The sequence below is a fragment of the Mandrillus leucophaeus genome, unplaced genomic scaffold (genome assembly GCF_000951045.1).
Source record: "Mandrillus leucophaeus isolate KB7577 unplaced genomic scaffold, Mleu.le_1.0 Scaffold448, whole genome shotgun sequence".
NCBI classification, from domain to species: domain Eukaryota; kingdom Metazoa; phylum Chordata; class Mammalia; order Primates; family Cercopithecidae; genus Mandrillus; species Mandrillus leucophaeus.
In genome coordinates, this window is record NW_012104787.1 from 1,594,404 (window position 1) to 1,617,460 (window position 23,057).

Sequence of the window (23,057 nt, forward strand, 5' to 3'; positions counted from 1 at the left end):
AATTTACTGAATTAGTCTATTTTCACACTATTGATAAAGACATACCCGAGACTGGGCAATTTATTAAAAAAAAAAAAAAAGACGTTTATTGGACTTATAGTTTCACATGGCTGGGAGGCCTCACAATCATGGTGGAAGACAAGGAAGAGCAAGTCACATCTTACGTAGAAGGCAGCAGGCAGAGAGAGTTTGTGCAGGGAAGATTCCCTTTTTTAAACCATCAGATCTCGTGGGACTTATTCACTATCACAAGAACAGCCCAGGAAAATCCTGCCCCCTTGATTCAATTACCTCCCACCAGGTACCCCCCACAACATGGGGGAATTTAAGATGAGATTTGGGTGGGGACACAGCCAAACCATATCATCCTCATAACAAACATATGCAGTGGGTATAATTATTGTCTCTATTTCATAAGTGAAAAAAATGAGACACAGACAGTTAAATGACTTGTTAAAGGTCACACAGCAAGCAGTTGTGTAGCATATTCCAACCTACAGTCTGGGTTCTTCTATAATAGAGTTAATAGTAGAATAAATACAAAGTATCATTCAGTAGATCATTCCACATGAATGCTATAAACTCACTTCAGAATCATTTACATCAGTATATGTTACTTTCCAATACTCCTTTTCTCTTAATTAGAATGTTGTTTCTAAACTTCTCAATTACTATACCTTCCCTTCTCCCAAAAGTAATCACTGTCCTGATTTCTAGCAAATGATTTATCTTTACCTCTTTTGAGCTTTATATCAACGGAAGCATTTTGGTGTCTTATGTTTTATTAAATATACAAGAATTGAGTTATCCATTCTTTTGTTGAAGGACATTTAAGTTGTTTCCATTTGCAGGGTATTATCAGTAATCCTGCAGTGAGCAGACTTGTACATGTCTTTTAATGCACATATGTATGCATTCCCAGATTTCCACCTAATGGACAGGATAGACATGACTTAGAACTACCGAGTCGTGGAGTATGCAAATGAATTCTGCATACTAGAATCTGCACCTTTCTCAAATAGATGTACCAATTTATATTCTCTTCAACATTTTATGAGAACTCTGTTTTGCTTCACATTCTTACTAACAGTATTGTCAATCTTTTTCCATTTTAGTCATTTTGGAATGTAAATAGTGACAGCAAAATATGTTTTTAATTTTTTTCACTGATGACAGGTGTTATTAAACATATTTTCATGTCTTTATTGGCCATTGGGATCTCTTCTTTTGTGAAGTGTCTGTTTAAGTCTTTTCTACTTTTTAAGAATTAGGTAACTTATCTTTTTCTTATTTATTAGTAGGTATTTCTTATAAATTTTAGATATGAATCCTTTGATACATGTATTGCCCATTTATTCTCCTCCTCAGTTGTTTGCCTTTTTACTCACTTAAAAGTGTCTTTGCTGAACAGAAATTCCTAATTTTAACGCATTGGCTTGACTGTCTTTCAGTTATAGTAAATATTTGTTAAGTGAGTGATCTTGAAGGAGTTCAGTATCAGCTGCAAGAGATAGTCATTGTAAAACATAAATTCTATATCAAATTTATGTATAAAATATTTTAGGCCAGGCGCAGTGGCTCACACCTGTAATCCCAGCACTTTGGGAGGCTGAGGCAGGCAGATCATGAGGTCAGGAGTTTTAGACCAGCCTGACCAACATGGTAAAACCTCGTCTCTAATAAAAATATAAAAATTAGCCGGGCGTGGTGGCCTGAGCCTGTAATCGCAGCTTCTCAGGAAGCTGAGGCAGAAGAATCGCTTGAAACCGGAAGGCAGAGGTTGCAGTGAGCCAAGATTGCACTACTGCACTCCAGTCTGGGCAACATGATGAGACTTCGTCTCAAAAAATATGCATATATTTTAGATATGTATAAAATATTTTGGAACACAGAGGAAACAGTGACTAATTCCAACCATAGAGTCAAGGAATTCTTCATGGAGAACATGATGGGAAGGACTTCTAAAGCAAAATAAATACAAACAAATATACTAAATGTAAATAAGCACTGTGGTTTTCAGAAGTTCAAGTGTGGCTAAAGTCAAGGGATTATTAATTCTATTTGCAGGAAATAAGAAGGTAAGTTAGGTTGGAGTCACATTTTAAAGGAGCTGTATGTTTTGGTCGGGGGCATAGTTTCTAAAGATTTTGAAGCAGAGGAAAGACATTTTCAGATTTATTTCAGGGGATATACTGTTCTTATGAAAATGGATTGGGAAGAGAGAGAGACAGACCTCTTAGTGTGCTTAATAGCAATCTAGGTGAATGATGATAAAAATAAGGCTAATGCCTGTGGCAACAGGAATGGAAAGTATTGGGGGTATATCACAGTGGTTAATAAAGCAGGCTCTGCACCTTAATAGGATGGTGACCTTATCTTTATCTTAACCATTATGAGTTTTCCTAAAAAATAATAATAAAAAAAAAACCTACTATTGTCATTATGAATATTAAATATTTGTAAAGTACTTCGCAAAGTACTTACATAGTAAAGGAAAACTATGTGATATGATTCAAACAGACTTCAGAAACAAGAAATACAAATAAAGATTAATTAAATGTTTTCACTTAGACAACTTCATAAGAGTCCCAGTCCCTGAGTTAAGGAATTCAAAAGAAGCAGCATAGTTTGGGGGAATAATGACTATTAGGAGTCTTTAGGGTATACAAATAACACCATACAAGTGGAAATCTATTTGCTCCCCCAATTAAATAGTGTAGTCCTTATTTCTTATTTGTTCACTGTTAACGATTTTCAGCCCTTTTGTTTTCTCTTCTGGTACTATTCACTTAACTGAGAGTACGCTTTACTATGTTATTCTCAGAGTAAGAGCATCTCAGAGGATTGGTAGAAGAAATGCAACACTTTCAAGTATAAAATATCAAATAGCCAGGTTTTCTCTCTACTGTATTTGATCACCTAGTCCCTTATTTTTTTAAAGCAGAACATAGTATTATCATTGTATAATGTGGAGTAGGTAATTTTCCTCTGAAATCAGAACATTCTGATCTGGTAAAGAGAAGAGTTCTTGGCTCTTTGAAAAGATAGATTAAACCTTACGTCTTTTTGCTATTTTTTGCTGCCTATAGATAGATCAGTGTTCTATTGTTCCTCTTTTTGTGTGTGTGTGTGTGTGTGTATGTGTGTTTGTGTGTGTGTGTGACGGAGTCTGGCTCTGTTGCCCAGGCTGAAGTGCACTGGCCGGATCTCAGCTCACTGCAAGCTCCGCCTCCCGGGTTCACGCCATTCTCCCGCCTCAGCCTCCCGAGTAGCTGGGACTACAGGCGCCCGCCACCGCGCCCGGCTAGTGTTTTTTTTTTGTATTTTTTAGTAGAGACGGGGTTTCACCGTGTTAGCCAGGATGGTCTCGATCTCCTGACTTAGTAATCCGCCCGTCTCGGCCTCCCAAAGTGCTGGGATTACAGGCTTGAGCCACCGCGCCCGGCTTCCTCTTACTATTATATAATATCTTTACACAGAAGTCTTGGCTAAAATTCCATCAGATTATTATACTTCTTTAACCTTACTAAAATGAATTTCCTCCACTACTCTTTACATATAAATACATGTATTTATATAGACATATAAAGTCTATAGTAATATCTGTAGTACCAGTGTTTCTTTACTACTGGAAAACTAAACCATAGTGCCAATTACTAAAACTTATTTGAAAGCCAGACCTCTATATTCTCCATAGGGCTAAATATTAGTGAACTAAATAATAAAACTGTTTCCAGATGTCTTTTGTTAAAGATTTTTTAAAGTCCGGCTAGTTTTTTTGTATTTTTTAGTAGAGACGGAGCTACTCTGGAGGCTGAGGCAGGAGAATGGCATAAACCGGAGAGGCGGAGCTTGCAGTGAGCTGAGATCCAGCCACTGCACTCCAGCCTGGGCAACAGAGCAAGACTTCGTCTCAAAAAAAAGATTTTTTAAAGTATGAATATAGTTTAATTAATTACATAATATATATTATCCATGCCTAATTGTTTGTCTAACTATATTCATCATGGAACAAAATGTTCAAAGGAAAAGTGACATTATGTATGAAACTTTGACCAAAATATGTCATTGATGTTTGAGACAAGGTAATAAAACTATCACAGAAATTCTTCTTTTTCTTACTAATATATAATAATATGAAGATGTATTCTCAAATCAAATTTTGGTATATACAGAAGTCAGTAGTAATATGATTTGGCCAAGTACCTTTGTGTGTGTGTGTATGTGTACATACAAAGAGGCACTTAATTTTTTAGTTCCTGTTATATACCCAGATTTATATCAGATGCTTTCTGTTCTCATTTCCTTTCATTCTCCTAATGGTGGCCCAAGTTTCAATAACTTGCCTATGAGCACAAAGCTAGTAAGTAGACTAAAACTGGAATGGGTACCCAAGTCTGTCTTACCCTCAAACCTATTCCTTTTCTATTACCTCTGCTTCTACTTCCCTGCCTCACAGTCAGAAAATTGATAAAGGTAAATAGTGTTGTTCGTCAATGTGAAAAACTAAAAGTAGTTTTTAAAGTAGATAGAATATTGTGCAGACTTAAAATAATTATAGTGAACTAAATTGTTAATACAGATTATTTATGACATATTGTCAAATTGAAAATGCAAATTAAAACATCCATGTGTGGAAACAATAAACCCTGGGGATTTCCAAAGCAGGGAGGAGCAGAGTGGGGGCAAGGGTTGAAAAACTACCTATTGGGTACTGTGTTCACTACTTGGGCAATGAGATCATTAGAAGCCCAAACCTCAGCATCATGCAGTATACCCATGTAACAAACCTGCACATGCACTCCTGAATCTAAAAATAAAGTAAAATGTAAAAACAAAGGATTTGTCATTCTTGGAAGGACAGAAAAAATTCATGTGTGTGTATTTTTTTATGTGTGAGAATATTTATGGAAGTATGGTCAACAAAGGTTTAAAATTGGTTTTCTAAGAAAATGTTTGTGATTTTTAAATTTCCTTATACTTTTTTGTCGATTGAATTATTTTTGGTCTTTTTAGTAAGCATGTATTTTAAGAATCATAAAAATCACTTAAGACTACCCTTACATTCAGAAAAAAAAAAAATATATATATATATATAAAAGAACAGGTTAAAATATAGAAAATTTATTTTTCACCAACTGTCATTTCTAGAACCTAGTTTACAATTGTATAACAGATGATACATTTAATTAAATATCTTACACATAGTCATCCATTTTTTTTCATATTGCATATTCTAGAGCAGTGAGTAAAATGGCTTAAAATGCCAAACTCATGGAGTTGGTACTACATTTTATTGACAAATAAAATGATAGGTGTTTAAGCTACTTTGAGAGTAAGCTTCATTCCAGTGTAGTTGAATGACTCCTATTAGAGCTCCTATCTGTATCACAAATAACTAATATAAACTCTAAACCAAACAAACAAACAATAACTATCTGAAAGCACTGGAGAGTGATCTATAAAGTAGGCAGATTCTACCATTTGGAAGAAGGCACTGATTGATTATCCCATACTTATAACTTTTAGCCTGAGAGTAGGCCCCAGTCTGGTCTAATTGGCAGCTAAAACCTGCTGACTTATTGGCTACAAGAACAGTTTGGGAAAACTATAGCTGCATTAAAGTAAGAAGGGAAATCCTAGAAAGGAGAGAGCCAAAGAGGGGAGCCTGAAATTCTGTATATAAACTCCCTATATTTCTGGCTGACCTCTGAGCCATGAATGAGCTGGGTGGACTACAAACAGCACAACTAGGGCTAAAGCGATTGAACTGAAATTTGAATTGCCATCCCCTGCATAGCAGAGTTTGCAGTTAGATCTGCCTAAATCATTGCTTACTAAAATTTTAAAAAATCAATAATATAACAAAATCCAGTGTCTATTCAACATATCATTCAGTGTCCAGCATATAGTCTGAAATTATTTTACAAAGAAACAAGTAAACATGACCTATTCTTGAGAGAAAAGATAATCAATTGAGACTAACCCCAAGATGACCCACCTATTGGAATTAACAGACAAAAATTCTAAAGCAGCTTCTATAATCATAATCAAGTAGTAAAGGAACATAGGCTTGTAATGAATTAAGAGATAGGAAATCTTAGCAGAAAAAAAAAAAAAGAAACTATGAAAAAGAACCAAATAGAAATCTAAGAGGTGAAAAATAAAGTAGCTGAAAAGTGTTTCAGGGTATCTTCTTTAAATTTAAGGCCCCACCTGAGCCAGTGAAATCATTTAGTAAACATATAGCATCATTAAATAAAACTATCTAATCTAGCTCTATAAAGCAGGTTGAACTGCTTTCAAACCAACAAAATTTATTCCTACTTATTTGTGTATGGTGGTCAGCAAGGGAGGGGGACCTACTGTGCTCCTGTGTGCTGACTGGGCAAATAAAGCAAAAGCCACCTGTGCAGACATGCATCAGCAAAGTGATGTGGGGAGTGCCACGGGTCTGGGAAAGCTGCACAGGCTGGGGAGGGAGTGTTGAGGGAACACCTCAACCATTGTTTACTGTTGGAACATATTAATGTATCCGTGCATGTTGAAATTATATGTAGAATAAAAGGAAAATTAGAAAATATTCCAGAGTTTACTCTGGAAAATTATTTTTGACTACAGGAGAGAAACTGCACTAAAGATAATTCATTATTTTAGTTTAGCATTTTTTATATGTTATACAGTATCAATTTAGTAGTAGATAGTAGAATAGCTAGTTTAAGAATTCTATAAACTACCCTTACTGACAGTCTAATTCCTTTATATAATTTTTTTTTACTGAAGTCAAAGTTATAATATTAGAGAAAAGTACCATTTCTAATCAAATATTTATACAACATTTAATTTTTTGTGTATGTTTTGCTAATAGTGCCTATTATAAACTCAAATTAATATCTTTTATAATTATTTTATAATTGAATTCAAACAAAAGACAACAAAAAACACTAAAAGAATGGTTTGCAGGGGCAAGGGCAAGATGGCCGACTAGACACAGACAAGTGGAACAGCTCCCACGGATGTACTGAGACAACAGGCATGCTTTTAACAGATCTTTACAGGGAAGGCATCAAGAGTGGACCGAGAGAAGACACAGAAGCTGGGCTAAAGGAAGAGAAAGCTGGGAATGCTACATGGGCTTCTGTGCACCAGGACTCATTTTTGAACCACAACAACTCCAGAAGCATGGGTGAGTTGAACTGGCAAGGAGCAACCCGCTCTCACCATGGGCCTCTGGAACCCCAGCAGGAGGGGACCCCTCAACCACCACAGACACATGAGGTGGCAGGGAGAGTTACTTAGAGAAATCTTAAGGGCAGCAAGCCAGCTGATGTGGAGCCCAGAGGGTTTGGTGCAGAAGTAACTGTAGTGGAGCATGGCCAGGGACAGCCATCCCCCTAGACTTGGCTTGCTCCCCTAAGAGACTTTAGTCCTAGGGGAACTGTTGGACTTTATCTGTCCAGGGCAGTCTTGCACAGCAGACAGGGCTGGTCTGACCTGAGCACCCCTTGGTCTGCTGGCATATCCTGGGGCCCTAGCCTGGCCATGCCTGCTGGCAGGGTAGTGTTGAGGTCCCTGGGTGCCCACGCCATAACTTCAGCACTGATGGACCATGCCTGACTGGTAGAGAGCTTCAACAAGGCATCCCTATGGCCACGCATCAGCCTGCACACTCCCTCCCCAGCCTGTGCAGCTTTCCCAGACCCATGGTACTCCCCACATCAGTTTGCTGATGCATGTCTGCACAGGTGGCTTTTGCTTTACTTGCCCAGCCAGCACAGAGGAGCACAATCTGCCCCCTTCCCTTGCTGACCATCATTGCAGACACCCTTGGCAAGCACAGAACTGGCAAGTCTCACTCCTGTCAGCACCCAGCCCTTGTACTAACATTGCACAGAGAACTGTGGATCATCCCACACCCTGAACAGTCACTCATTTGAGGGGCACAGAGAAGGCACCAGATCTGTGCTGGCCAGCACCCCGCCCCCAAGCCAACATCACCTCCATTGCAACAGCACAGTCTCCAGTAGGGGCCCCCCATCCCCCAACAGCTGTGTGACCTCCACCACTATGGTGAACACCTGTAGGGAGGCAGGCACCCTTGCATCTGTTAGCACTCTTCTGCAGATGCTGCACCTCAGAACCCCCAGCACAATGGACTCAACCTCAAAGAGGTCAAAATTGGGGCCCAATGCAAATGTCCCAGAGTTAGAGCACACAGTCCAGGAGTTGGGAGCTGAGCGTTGACCTCCTAAAATGTTCCAAAAACAAGATTGGATTCTTCCAGTCAGATGAATCCATCTTATACCATAATCAAACCCTCAAGGTTATCAAATAGGATAAAAGAAAAAAAAATCCAAAGGTCAGCAACCTCAAAGATTGAAGATAGATAAGCCCACAAAAGTGAGAAAGAATCAGTCCAAGAATGCTGAAAACTCAAAAAGCTAGAGTGCCTTCTTTCTTCCAGATGACCACACTGTCTCTCCAGCAAGGGTTCAGAACAAGGCTCAGATGGCTCAAATGATAGAAATGGAATTCAGAATATGGGTAGAAATTAAGATCATTGAGCTACAGGAGTATATTGAAACCCAGTGCAAATAAGGTAAAAATCATGATAAAACATTGCAGGAGTTGACAGACAAAATAGCCAGTACAGAAAAGAACATAACCAACCTGATAGAGCTGAGAAACACACTGCAGGAAGTTCATAATGCAATCACAATTATTAGTAGCAGAATAGACCAAGCTGAGGAAAGAATCTCAGAGCTTAAAGGTTGGCTTTCTGAAATAAAACAGGCAGACAAGGATAGAAAGGGAAAAAAGGCATGAAAAGGAATGAACAAAACTTCCAAGAAATATAGGATTATGTAAAGAGACTGAATCTGCAACTGATTGGTGTCTCTGAAAAAGATGGGGATAATGGAACCAACATGGAAAACATGTTTCAGGTATCATCCATGAGAACTTCCCCAACCTAGCTAGAGAGGCCAACATTCAAATTCAGGAAATGCAGAGAACTCCAATAAGATACTTCACATGAAGATCATCCCCAAGACAGGTAACCATCAGATTCTCCCAAGTAAAAATGAAAGAAAACATGTTAAAGGCAGCTAGAGTGAAAGGTCAGGTCACCTCCGAAGTGAAGCCCATCCAACTAACAGCAGACGTCTCAGCTGAAACCCTACAAGCTAGAAAAGACTGGGGCCCAATATTCAGTATTTTTAAAAGGAATTCCAACCCAGAATTTCATATCCGCCCAAACTAAACTTTATAAGCAAAGGAGAAACAAGATCGTTTTCAGACAAGCAAATGCTAAGGAGATTTGTTACTACCAGACCTACCTTACAACAGTTCTGAAGGAAGCACTAAATGTGGAAAGAAAGACCATTAACAGCCACTACAAAAACACATTTAAGTGCACAGATCAGTGACACTACAAAGCAACCACATATGTCTGCAAAGTAACCAGCTAACATCATGATGACAGGATCAGATCCACACATATCAATACTAACCTTAAATGTAAATGGGCTAAATGCCCCAATTAAAAACACAGAGTGGCAAGCTGGATAAAGAACCAAGACCCATTGATACGCTGTCTTCAAGAGACCCATCTCACATACAGTGGCACACATTGGTTCAAAATAAAGGGATGGAAACAAATCTACCAAGCAAATGGAAAACAGAAAAAGATAAGGGTTGCAGTTCTACTTTCTGACAAAAGAGACTTTAAACCAACAAAGGTTATAAAAGACAAAGAAGGGCATTACATAATGGTAAAAGGTTCAAATCAAGAAGATCTAAGTCTCCTAAATATATATGCACCAATACAGGAGCACCCATATTCATAAAGCAGGTTCTTAGGGACCTTCAAAAACACTTAGACTCCCACACAATAATAGTGGAAGTCTTTAACACCCCACTGACAATATTAGACAGATCACTGAGAAAGAAAATTAACAAATATTCAGATCCTGAACTCAGCCCTGAGTCAAATGGACCTGATAGATATCTAAAGAACTCTCCACACAAATACAACAGAATTTACGTTCTTCTTATTGTTACATGGCATATACCCTAACATTGATCACATCGTCAGAAGTAAAACACTCTTGAGGAAATACAAAAGAACTGAAATCATAACAAACAATCTCTAGGACTACAGTGCAATCAAATTAGAAATCAAGACGGAGAAATTTACTCACAACCGTACAATTGCGTGGAAACTGAATAACCTGCTCCTGAATGACTGTTTGGTAAATAATGAAATTAAGGCAAAAATCACTGAGTTCTTTGAAACCACTGAGAACAAAAATACAACATACCAGAATCTCTGAGACACAGATAAGGCAGTGTTAAGAGGGAAATTTAGGCCAGGCGCGGTGACTCACGCCTGTAATCCCAGCACTTTGGGAGGCCAAGGCGGGCGATCACAAGTCAGGAGATCGAGACCATCCTGGCTAAGACGGTGAAACCCTGTGTCTACTAAAAATACAAAAAAATTTAGCCGGATGTGGTGGCGGGTGCCTGTAGTCCCAGCTACTCGGGAGGATGAGACAGGAGAATGGCGTGAATCTGGGAGGCGAAGCTTGCAGTGAGCCAAGATCGCACCACTGCACTCCAGTGTGGATGACAGAGCAAGACTCTGTCTCAAAAAAAAAAAAAAAAAAGAGGGAAATTTATAGCACTAAATGCCCACATCAAAGAGTTAGAAAGATCTCCAGTTAACAATCTAACATCACAACTGAAAGAACTAGAGAACCAAGACCAAACAAATCCCAAAGCTAGCAGAAGACAGGAAATAACCAAAATCAAAGCTGAACTTAGAGATTGAGACAAAAAAAAATGTCTATTGTAATGGACGAGTATAAGGCTCCACATAGATACAAAGAATGATGACTTAGTAAACTTACTCTCTCTTAGTTCTATTACTGTCCCTGTCTTTCTCTTTGATGAGTTGTTTACTCTTTGGCAAAAGTAATTTTGCTAAGAATTTCTATAATGATGTTTTTTATTATTGTTAAATAATGTAAATGTAAAGTAAACATTATCTGTTTATAAATACATGTAGTATTTCTGAAACAGTTTTCTTAAGTATACCATCTCTAATAACACCATAATACACTAATCTATTATGTTATATTAATTTGTTCCTATCTCTGACGTCTGTAACATCAAGCACATTTGCCATGGTTTTTAAAATAATACATATGTGTGTTTGTGTGTGTGTGTGTGTATATATATATATATATATTGCACATTCTAGGCATATTCGTTGCACATACTAGGTATTTGCATGTTTCTTAAACTGAAAATTAACATATAATCATATTCTTAAGACTTTCTGCCAGTTTATTTAAATATAACACATCAAGCTTACCTTTAGAACTATTCTGAAGCTTTTTATAAAAGATAAACTTATCATTAATGAAATATAAATTGGAAATAGTCAGAAAAAGAAGAGGATGCCAAAACGTTAAGTAGTTAACTGTGAAAGTAGTTGTTTTTATATTGTATTGTTAATTAAAAACCATCACAAAATTTGGTGGTTTTAACACATATAGTGATTTGTTATTTTTCACAAGTCTGGGCTTTCTGAGTGGGAATATCTTCTTCTGGTCTCATTATTTCAGCCACATGAGTCTAAGGTCACTCATGTAGCTGAAATAATGTCAGCTCAGTTGGGTCTGGAGAATCTAAGCCTCACTCAGATGCGTGGGACCTTGGTGCTGACTATTCCACTAGACTATTCCACTAGACCCTTCTCTCCAAATGGTCACCCATCATTCCATTGTCTAGCCCAGCCTTCCTGACATGGTAGTGGAAGTTTACCAAAGAATGAAGACAGAAGAATGGAAACCTTTTGAGACCTAGGCTTCAGAACTGCCACACCATAACTTATTGCCCCATTCCATCGATCAAATCAAATCAGAAATGCAGCCCAGTTGCAAGGGTTGTGGAAATAGACCCCACCTCCTGACAGGAGGATTTACAATGACCATATAACCGTATTTAATTTACCACAGTAGTATATGTGTAATTATTAAGTATAAAATTTGTCTCTAAACTTATTGACCATGAGCACTAAGTATCAGAATGAAGAATGAATAAATGTTTATAATACCTCTATTTTTTTAACTTTAAATTGAAGTTTAGGGGTACATGTGTAGAATGTGTAAGTTTGTTACATAGGTAAACATATGTCATGAGGGTTGGTTGTACAGACTATTTCATCACCAGGTATTAAGCCTAGTACCCATTAGTTATATTTCCTGCTTCTTTCCCTCCTCTCACCCTCCACCCTTCAACATGTCCCAGTGTGTGTTGTTCCCCCATGTGTTCTCATCATTTAGCTTTCACTTCTAAGTCAGAACATGTGGTATTTGGTTTTCTGTTCCTGCATTAGTTTGCTAAGGATAATGGGATCCAGCTCCATCCATGTCCCTGCAAAGAACATGATCTCATTGTTTTCTGTGGCTGCATAGTATTGCATGGTATATGGGTACCACATTGTCTTTATCCAGTGTGTCATTGATGGGCATTTTGGTTGTTTCCATGTCTTTGCTATTGTGAATAGTGCTGCAATGAATGTACATATGCATGAGTCTTTATAATATAATGATTTATAATCATTTGGATATGTACTCAGTAATGGGATTTCTGGGTCGAATGGTATTTCTGTCTGTAGGTCTTTGAGGAATCGTGACACTGTCTTCCATAATAGTTGAACTAATTTACACTCCCACCAACAGTGTAAAAGTGTCCCTTTTTCTCCACAACCTTGCCAGCATCTGTTATTATTTGACTTTTTAGTAATAGTCATTCTGACTTGCATGAGGTGATATCTCGTTGTTGTTTTGATTTGCATTTTGCTAATCAATGATGTTGAGCTTTTGTTCATATTCTTATGGGACACATGTATATCTTCTTTTGAGAAGTGCCTGTTCATGTCCTTTCCCCACTTTTTAATGATTTATTTCTTGTAAATTTATTTAAGTTCCTTGCAAATGCTGGATATCAGACCTTTGTCAGATGTATAGTTTGCAAAAAATTATTTCCCATTCTGTAGGTTGTCTGTTTACTTTTTTGATAGTTTCTTTTGCTGTACAGAAGCTCTTTAGTTTAATTAAATCCCACTTGTCAATTTTTGCTTTTGTTGCAATTGCTTTTAGTGTCTTTGTCATGAATTCTTTGCCCATGCCTATGTCCCAAATGGTATTGCCTAGGTTGTCTTCCAGGGTATTTATAGTTTTGGGTTTTATATTTAAGTCTTTAATCCATCTTGAGTTAATTTTTGTATATGATGTAAGGAAGGGGTCCAGTTTCAATTTTCTGCATATGGCTAACCAGTTCTCCCAGAACCTTTTATTGAATAGGTTGTTGTTTGTTTTTGTCACATTTGTCAAAGATCAGAGAGTTGTAGGTGTGTCGTCTTATTTCTGGGTTCTCTATTCTCTCCCTATTGCTTGTTTTTGTCAGGTTTGTCAAAGATCAGACAGTTGTAGGTGTGTGGTCTTATTTCAGGGTTCTCTATTCTGTTCCATTGGTCCAGTGTCTTTTTGTACCAATACCATGCTGTTTTGGTTACTGTAGCCCTATAGTACAGTTTGAAGTCAAGTAGCAGGATGCCTCCAGCTTTGTTTTTTTCCTTAGGACCACGTTGGCTATTGAAATCCCTTTATTTTTGAATGAGCATACAAATGACAAAGAATTCAAACAAGGCAAAAATGTAAAAAGGGAGTAAAAAAATAAAATATACTTCAAATTTAACTACCCAAGAGTAATCAATATTAACATTGTTTATAAAACATTCCATCATCTTTCAATGACTATTATGTAGCTAGAGGAATGTATGGATGTTTAAATGAGTGAAAGACATAGCTATATAAACAATTAGGATAATTTTCTGAAGCTAATATATAGTAGCATTTATTTGCACTTAAACAGAAGAAAAGAGAACTGAGTAAAAGAGCCTATTGACTTTGAAATAACTTTTTTATTACAAGAGATATATGCTGAAATCCCTCTAAATTTTAAAAAATAGGAAAATCATTAATAGGTTACAGTCAAATGTTAACTATATTTTAAACCTTAGACACGATTGGTTGAATCTTGCTATGAAAGATAAGGATATTTGCACTATTACCTTTCTTCCCACCTACCCTCTCCTTCAAATTTGTTTATTATATGATTTTTCAGAAAAAAAAACTGATAAAACAATATCCAGTCCTCAAATTAGTGCTTATTTCAAACTTGTTGCAGAGATGTAGGAAGAAACAAAAAGCCCAGACTGTGTCAGATCTGAAACTTGTACAGAAAAACAATAGGGGAAGGAAGACTAGAGACAACATATAGTCTTTGTTGGAATACTCTGCTCTTCTGAAATTTTATTAATGTCCAGTGCTAGAATTTTTCTTCCTAGATAAGGGTTTAGCTCATGATTATGTGGGGAGTGTCATCAAGTTTAAGATTAGTTTTTCAATTCAGTGTACATTCATTTCTAGAACCTTCATCTTGAATGTGATCAGCCCTCCATTGCATGTTTCTTATAGAAGCTGCTTACAATAAGAAAAAAATATGGAGTCTCTTTTACTTTGTATCTCTGTAAATTTAGAGGTATTAATGATAATTTGTAAGATTTCGAGAATTCACCATTATGACCTCTGTGGAGTCCAGAGTAGCATTAGGAGCCTCACAATGATGAATTATGAGTCTCAAAGATCTTTTATTTCTGTCCTTAACCATCCAAGAGACTTAGGAAGCTCTGTCAGTTGCTTATTTGGTTGTTGCTTGTGGAAGTTTTTCCTCTAGTTTTTACTCTTTTATGTTGATTTTATGAGATATTAGGAGGGGGATTTTTGTGATACACCTTTATTCTACTGAAGATGAATGGAATGGAATACTAGAAATGCAAGGCAATAATTTTTTAAAGAAATATCCTCCACATAAGGAAAAGTTAATCACTAAAATAAACAATGTCCTCAGCCTCACTTTTGCAACAGATGCAGAGGGATTTTTCATAAGTTGCTTTCATGAAAAAATCTTCAATGACCCCTTATTTGGTATAGGCAGCTGAATATTAAAGTTTTCTCAGAATACAGTGGATCTAACAGGTACAGAAACAAATATGGCAAGATAAATTGCTTTTTAGTAAGCTCAGATAAATTACTAAGTTAAGATAAATTTAATAAATTGGTACAGTAAATAGCTAAGATAAACTGCTTTTTTAACATGATAGAAAAAAAACACTCAGTATCTAATGTGGCACATAGTTCAGTTTAATATGTATTCATACATCACCTTGAGGTATCTTTCTTAAAATGCAGCTTCTGATTCAGTAGATCTTGGATGGAACTTCGAATTGTGTATTTCTAATTCCATGACACCACTGGTGTCAGTTCTCAGATCACACTTCCAGTAACAAGATTCTAGAAAACTATAGACAAAGAGCTCCTCTACTTGACTGAATCCTTGAGACTAGAGACACTGCCTTATTTATCTTTGCATTGCTGTTCTCTAAGGAAGTACCTGAATAAAAGTTTGCCCTGAAATATTTTCTTGTTAAATGAATTAATGAATCAGATGCATGACAACTATGGCCCTGGAAAACTGGAATTCTATACTGGTGGGTGAGGAAGAATTCTTTTGTTTTGAAAAACAAGTGACTGAATGATAGGATTTCTATTTTGTCTTAAAATCTAAAAGCCTTAATAAAACTTTTGCTCACATGAAATCTGCCATACATAACATTAGCTACTTTGGCCAACAAAATATTACCTCCCAAATGCTTGAATAGATTCTTAACTGCTCTCAAGATAACAAATGTTATTCAAGTGAAACAAATCTATACATTAAGTGTTACCAGTTATCCATCCTGGAAATAGAAAAACTTTAGTAATATTACTGTGGTAAAACTGATTTTTGTTTGTTTGTTTTGAGATGGAGTCTTGCTTTGTCGCCCAGGCTAGAGTGCAGTGGCACATTCTCGGCTCACCGCAACCTCCGCCTCCCTGGTTCAAGCGATTCTCTTGCCTCAGCCTCCCGAGTAGCTGAGATTACAGGCACCTGCCACCGTGCCTGGCTAATTTTTGTATTTTTAGTAGAGACGGGGTTTCACCATCTTGGCCTGGCTAGCCTCGAATTCCTGACCTCGTGGTCCACCCACCTCGGCCTCCTAAAGTGCTGGGATTACAGGCGTGAGCCACCGCGCCCGGCCAAAAACTGATTTTAAACTGTGTGAAATCTTTGTGGGCCTACTCAACTATCTGTGAAATTTACCCTTGAGTAATTGAACAGATTGTCTTCTTAGACTAGTAGTTTTCAGTTGCTGGCTACATTTTAGAATTACCTGGGAAGCTTTTAAAAATCCCAGCGCCCAAGCTATACCAAAGAGGTGAGGCCCAAATATTTTTTAAAGCTCCACAGTTAATTCCATTGTGCACCCAAGGTTGAGAACCATTACTTGATTATTAGCTCTTTGAAATCTGAGTCAGTGTTCCTCTTATTTTTAACTTTTAACACTTAATACATGGTAGATACTTCATAAATTTTTACTTAGTCAACAGATGAATTATCTTATAAGGAAGTATTACCTGAGGCAAAACAGGAGCATTCTTCAGTATAAAGGGACCATTTTTACTATCTTTATTAGCATCTTAAAATTTGAAAGTTTGAATACCCTCTTAATATTAATACTGAAAGTTGGTATTTGATATAAACATTTTGGTGTTTAGATATTTTGTTGATGCAACTTAGATTTCATATCACTTTTTATCAAGATCTGATATAAATGGATTGCGATCAGAGGTGAGAAAACTGTGGCACAGGCATTTCACTTCCATAATGGAAGTACTTAGGAATGTTACAAAGAGATCTAAGGTGTTCTAGGATACATCAGTCAGAAAACAAAGACAGTTAATCTACACATTGCTGAGTTGTGGTATCAACCGTGGTTTTGTTTTTTGTTTATTGTTTTCCTGAGACAGAGTCTCACTCTGTCACCTAGGCTGGAGTTCAGTGACACGATCTCAGCTCACTGCAGCCTCCGCCTCCCAGGTTCAAGTGATTCTCTTGCCTCAATCTCCTGAGTAGCTGGACGTACAGGTGTACTCCACCATGCCTGGCCAATTTTTGTGTTTTTAGTAGAGACGGGGTTTTGCCATGTTGGCCAGGCTGATCTCGAACTCCTGACCTTACGTGATCCACCCGCCTCGGCCTCCCAAAGTGCTGGGATTACAGGCACTGCTCCCGGCTGTTTTTTTTTTATATACTGGAAAGAATAGAGAGCTATTTATAAGAGTGAGTATTTAAGCTTTTCTACTTTTTAAAATGAAGCACAGACAATTGAAGTTTTAGCTTTGGTTTATGAAACCACTTTATAAGCACCTTTATTATAGTAATCATTGATTTTTGAGGGGCTTTCTCAGAACAAAATTATAACTATATCAGGGATAAAAATTCTTTAGATGGGCTCTCAGTTATCTACAATTTATGTTTTTAAAAAATAGTTTGTTGCCATTCATTAATCATTGCACAGAAAAGTTTCCTTTATTTAGAGCTCTGAGCTCTGCATTTCTATATACCAGAATAAAACACAGATCTGCAAAGAAAGGGGAAAAAATCATTTTTTAGGTCTTGGATTTATTCTAAATAATCATCCTACATTTTGTGTCACTGATGAATTTGAGAACTGAGAGCACTGTATTGTACATCTCAGTATCAGCCTGCTATTTGTATTTCACACGAGTTATTGGCAATTAAATGATGAATTATATTTTTAAATTTTGACTCTGAATTGTAAAAACATGATGAAACAATATAATACCAATGCAAGTATATGATTATAATTTAATGAGCACTTAATTGCCCTTCTTAGCAAATGGCTAAAATGTAGGATCGGTTGATAGAATTAGCAAGAATAGGAAAAGTCAGCAGATGGAGATCCTAGTTCACTTTGTTACAAACGAGGTGTGTAACTTTGTGAATTATTTAAGCACATTGTACTTCAGTTGCTCATTAGAAAATAAAGAGGCACATCTGCTAAAGACCCTGCCAGCTCCAGAATTTTATGATATGTAATTCTAATCTCTGTAACTGTCATAGTAGTGTCTTTTGAATGGCTAAAAAGAACTTCAGATAAGCCATTAATTATAAGCTCTTTATTTACGGTTTTTCTTATGTTTTATTTACTTTCAAGAATTTGATACTTGCATCCTCATTTTCTATAATTAATAAAATAAGTACTCAAAATTTCAGTGCCTTTTGATCAAGAGTGAAACTGTTCCATGAATTGTGCTTAAAAGTTTTCTTACTGGCTGTTGAAAAGAATCTGTTTCCTCGCTGAATACCAAGTGTCCGAGGACTGGGATGTTTTGAGCAAGCAGGCAAGTTCTTCTGCACATGACTATACTATTGTTTTCTTTCAGGAAACCCTGATAGATTGGTGTGATGAAAAGGAACTTAATTTGATATTAACAACTGGAGGAACAGGGTTTGCACCACGAGATGTCACTCCAGAGGTAAGATGTACATGCCTTTTCATATTCAAGGATTAAACTAATCATGTTTTTTTAAATCCTTTTTACTATATTTATATTATTTTTATAACTTTGCTAGGCATAACAAATAACTTGTAGTTCTAATAATGTGAAAATTCTGCTGTGGATGAATTGTGAAAAATGTTTCTTGACTTTTTTTCTTTGGGCTTAAACTAGAAATGATACAATATGAGGAAGATTAAACTGATCCAGAGGTAATCTGTCATTTGCTTGATGTCAGCCTAATTTTAGGCACATTTCCAAAGGAAGTGATAGCAGAATTCTGATGGTTAGCATGGCATCTGGTCTGATGTGCTTTGTCAATATAATTCTTTTCTTGAGGTACCCTTGTCATTTGTCTAAAATTACAGTAAGATGACTGCAATAGAATATACTGATTTTACAGTACTTTTGTTGAAAAGGGATATATTTTCCACAATTCTAAATGTGAACAGCATTTAAATGCAGAATTTAATGAGCCCAAAAGTAGAATTAATATCTAGGCTGAAGAACACATGAATCATCTTCAACTTGTTTATATATAGAAAGAAAAATTAGGGAAAGAATGAAGAATAAGCACTATTAACTAATATGGGAGGGGAGTGTATTTTTTCTTTAAGGAAGCCATAAACCACAGTTGTCACCTCAGAGCCATACATAAAATTATATTACCAATTGTGACAGTTTCCTTTACGTCCCCAAACCCCCAACCAAATGTGTTTCTTGGATCAATTTCAACTTAATATTTACTATGTCTTTCTATTTCAAATCAGTACACTATTGTATCTATTACCTTATTAACATACCACAAGGTACTTTTGCTCTGCATCTATTAAATAATTACTGGCCTTCTTATAATAGTACAATGGTTTTCAAACTTTATCCTGCATCAAAATCAACTAGAGGACTTACTAAAACACAAATTGCTTGACCCCCCACCCCTAGAGTTTCTGATTCAGTAAAGCTGCAATGGATCTTGAGAATCTGTATTTCTAACAAGGCCCCAGGTGATGTAGATGTTGTTGTTGGACCATAGACCATACTTTCAGACTTTGAGAACTGCTGCTGTACTATATGAAAATGCATTTTTAAGAAGTATTGTTTTTCTATTCCTCTATATAAAAACCATGGTACATAAACTTTTGATATTATTATAATTAGGGTTTTAAATAAAATAGTTTTGGCTTTTAAAACAATCAAAATCAAGCTGTATTGAGAGGTTAACTTCAACTGCATAAATGAAGTCATCCTTACACAATTTATTTAGCTTCTGGCTTCTATAGTTAATGGTTCTTTGGCCAAGTTTTACATTTCTTTTATGCTATGACTAACTGAAAAAGTACAATTGGGAAGGAAGCCATCTCCTGCAGAGGTGTGCTTATCTTTTGTTTCTTTGTGAGAACATTGACTACTTATGTTAAGATATGGATTTTTGGAATTTGGGTGCTGTCTTAAGTGTTTTAGTAAATCACTTTGGATTTACATATGCCTATTTTTTGTGTGATGGTTTGATATTTTCATATTTTTCCATAACAGAAAAATAGAAAAAATTTCACCAGAAAATTCATTCATAACCAAATAACAGTATTATTTTTAATTCCTTGGATAATTCATTGTGGGGAAATAATTTACATCACAAAATGTTTTATATCCTATGAGGCTTCCAGTTAATACAAAATGCTATGCTGAAAATTCAAACCTTTGAATTTTGGCTCTGCTATTTATCAACAAGGTGACCATAGATGGAGTGTTTTTACTCACACTTCTGATGCTATTTGGGTTTTTTCACTCGAACCAGCCAATTCTTCAACTTCAACAGATATCAGATGTCCTTCTTTTTATTTCAATTAAGTTGTGACACTACCTACCAGGAATTAGTACTAGACTCCGTAGATTTAAGGGCTCAGTCCACAAGATTACCTTCACGTCACATGCCAGTGGCAAGTACCAGATCCCCAGGCTACTCAAAATTCTGTCCTACGTGACTACAAAGTCCGCTGGTTCCCATAACCCCCCATTTTCAGATTCACTAATTTGCTAGAATAGGTCCAAAAACTCCTGGAAACACTTTACTTATGCTTACCAGTTTACTATGAAGGATACAATTTAGGAATAGCCAAATGCAAGAGATGCACAGGGCAAGGTATAGGGGCAAGGAGGTTCCACCCCCTCTCAGTATTTAGAACCCCTCCAGCACCTTGATGAGTTCATCACTCTGGAAGCTCTCTGAATCCCATTGTTCAAGAGATTTTATAGAGCCCAATCTCCAACCGCACCCCTCAGTGGGTGGAACTGAAAATTCCAATGTTCTAACAACTTAGACTTTCCAATGACCAGACCAGCCCCATCCTGAGGCTATCTAGGCAGGCACCCTAAGTAATCTCATTAGCATAAACTCAGGTGTGATCTGAAGAGGTTTGGGCCTGGCACAGGGGCTCATGCCTGTAATCCCAGCACTTTGAGAGGCCCAGGCAGGTGGATCAGTTGAGGCCAAGAGTTCAAGACAAGCCTGACCAACAAAGTGAAGACCACGTCTTTACTCAAAATACAAAGAATTAGCCAGGTGTGGTGGCACACACCTGTAATCCCAGCTACTCGGGTAGCTGAGGCATGAGAATCACTTGAACCTGAGAGTAGAGGTTGTGGCGAGCAGAGGTCACACCATTGCACTCCAGCCTGGGTGACAGAGAGAGATCCTGTCTCAAAAAAAACAGGGAGGCAGGAGGGGGGTGCAAAGGGTTTGTTAGGAATAACAAAAGACACTCTCTACTCCTATCACTCAGGAAATTCCCAAGGGTTTTATGAGTTCTATAGTAAGTCAGGAATCAAGAACAAAGACCAAATGTATTTTTCTCCTATACCTCTATTGAGACGAGTCATTTAACCACTCTGTGCCTTAGTTTTCTATAAAGCAAGGGAAATAAAAGCACCTATTTACCAAGGTGGCTGTGACTGTTCAATGAGAACTATTCCTGGTATTTTATGTAAGAGTTAATTTATAAGAGTCAAATTTTTTTATTTGTTGCGATGTAACTTTTGTAACCACCAAATGGACACATTTGATAGTTTTTCTTTTTTGTATGTAATACCAAATAGACAACTATAGCCTTTTACTTGATTTAAGGTATGTCCATGAAATCTTTAGAATCTTGTTAACTTATTTCTTCATTTTGATAGGGTAAGCTTCATATTTGATCTCTTCCATGTCTATATTATATAAATCACAAATCTTAAATTTCTGCTGTTCTAGTATCTGGGTTTTTTTTCTTTTCTTTTTTGGTACTACTAGTTGACAAGTGTCTGTTTCCATGGTATTGTATATTTCATTATTCAGAAATTGAGCAGTATTTTATTCTTAAAGTTTTTCAGTTATTTGAAAACTATTGAGGTGCTCTTACATTCATATATACCTATAGCAGCTACATAGGTAAAATTATATTAGGGGTTTCTTAAATGGATTTAAAATATACATAAATATGTCTTCTCTAATATCTGTTTTTGAAAAGAAGCAATTTACCTGATTGTGAATAACTTGATCTTTAATAGGTTCACTTCATATTTTATATGTGTATATAAATACATATGATATGAATATGGCAAAAGTTTGTAGCACTCATGGGCTATTAAATAATACCAATAAAATAAATAATAAATAAGCAAACATAAAATCAATATAGGCCCACTAAAAAGTAATTCTACTAATTTCCCTTTTACTTTACACCCTAGAGTAGTTGCAGTTCTTATAATATCTAACATATAATATTGACGTATCAGATAGGAATTTAGAAGTATAATTCTGTACCTGAATTATATAGTAGTTTGTCTGTTTTGATAGTTGGATCTAAAGAGAAGCAGCTGTTTCTAGACACATTTACCTATATTGTATACATCAGGATTGCAAATATTTTTTAATGAGGTCAGAAGTTATTGGTAGAAAGCACAAATACTAATTTGATAAAAGTAAAACAATGTAAAACTTCTCCCTTAAAAATCCTAATGTTTTATAGTCAATAATTGTCAGTAATTATCTTAATCTGTAAAGCACAAAGGAAAATTGTTTGTAGGATGTGTGTGTTGTAAGAAAAAAAAATGAAGGATGAAAATGATGAATATGATGAATGAAAAAAAAAATCCAAAGATTTTGTCAATGGGTATGAGCTCTAGATAAAATGAAAAATTTAATCAACAGATTTCCCTCTACGTCTATTAAAAATGAGAATAGAATATCAAGTTTAGTAAAGTTTATCTTCTTTATTACATATTTTATAGGAATAGGGCTATCAGAATTGATTTTCCTAAATTATGAATTTAGTATTTTTAGGCCCTGCGTCATAGAATATGGTTCATCTGATACTTGCATGCCTTCTAGCCTTCTGCCTGCCTGTAAATATGAGATGCTATCAAAACTTACATATAAAATCATGACAGTTCTCACTCATCAACTTTTTAGAATTTTGTTTTGATAATAAAAAATGGTTTTTAATAATAGATTGCTTGCTTTTTTTCCTTTTTTTTTTTTTTTTT

At 36.2% G+C, this 23,057-nt stretch overlaps 1 protein-coding gene across 8 annotated transcripts in view; it reads left to right on the top strand.

Moving 5' to 3' along the window:
* The window catches only part of GPHN (gephyrin), a 767,219-nt gene that overhangs the window by 347,888 nt on the left and 396,274 nt on the right, over positions 1-23,057 (top strand). For 6 of the 8 annotated variants that reach the window (XM_011994243.1, XM_011994246.1, XM_011994241.1 and 3 more), the window contains exon 4: positions 18,423-18,515. The exons of 1 other annotated variant lie outside the window; for it this stretch is intronic. In XM_011994243.1, the coding sequence (XP_011849633.1) occupies positions 18,423-18,515 (93 nt within the window). Of the gene's footprint in view, positions 1-17,050; positions 17,296-18,422; positions 18,516-23,057 lie in introns of those variants that run through there. One more of the 8 variants, XM_011994249.1, reaches the window with a different exon arrangement.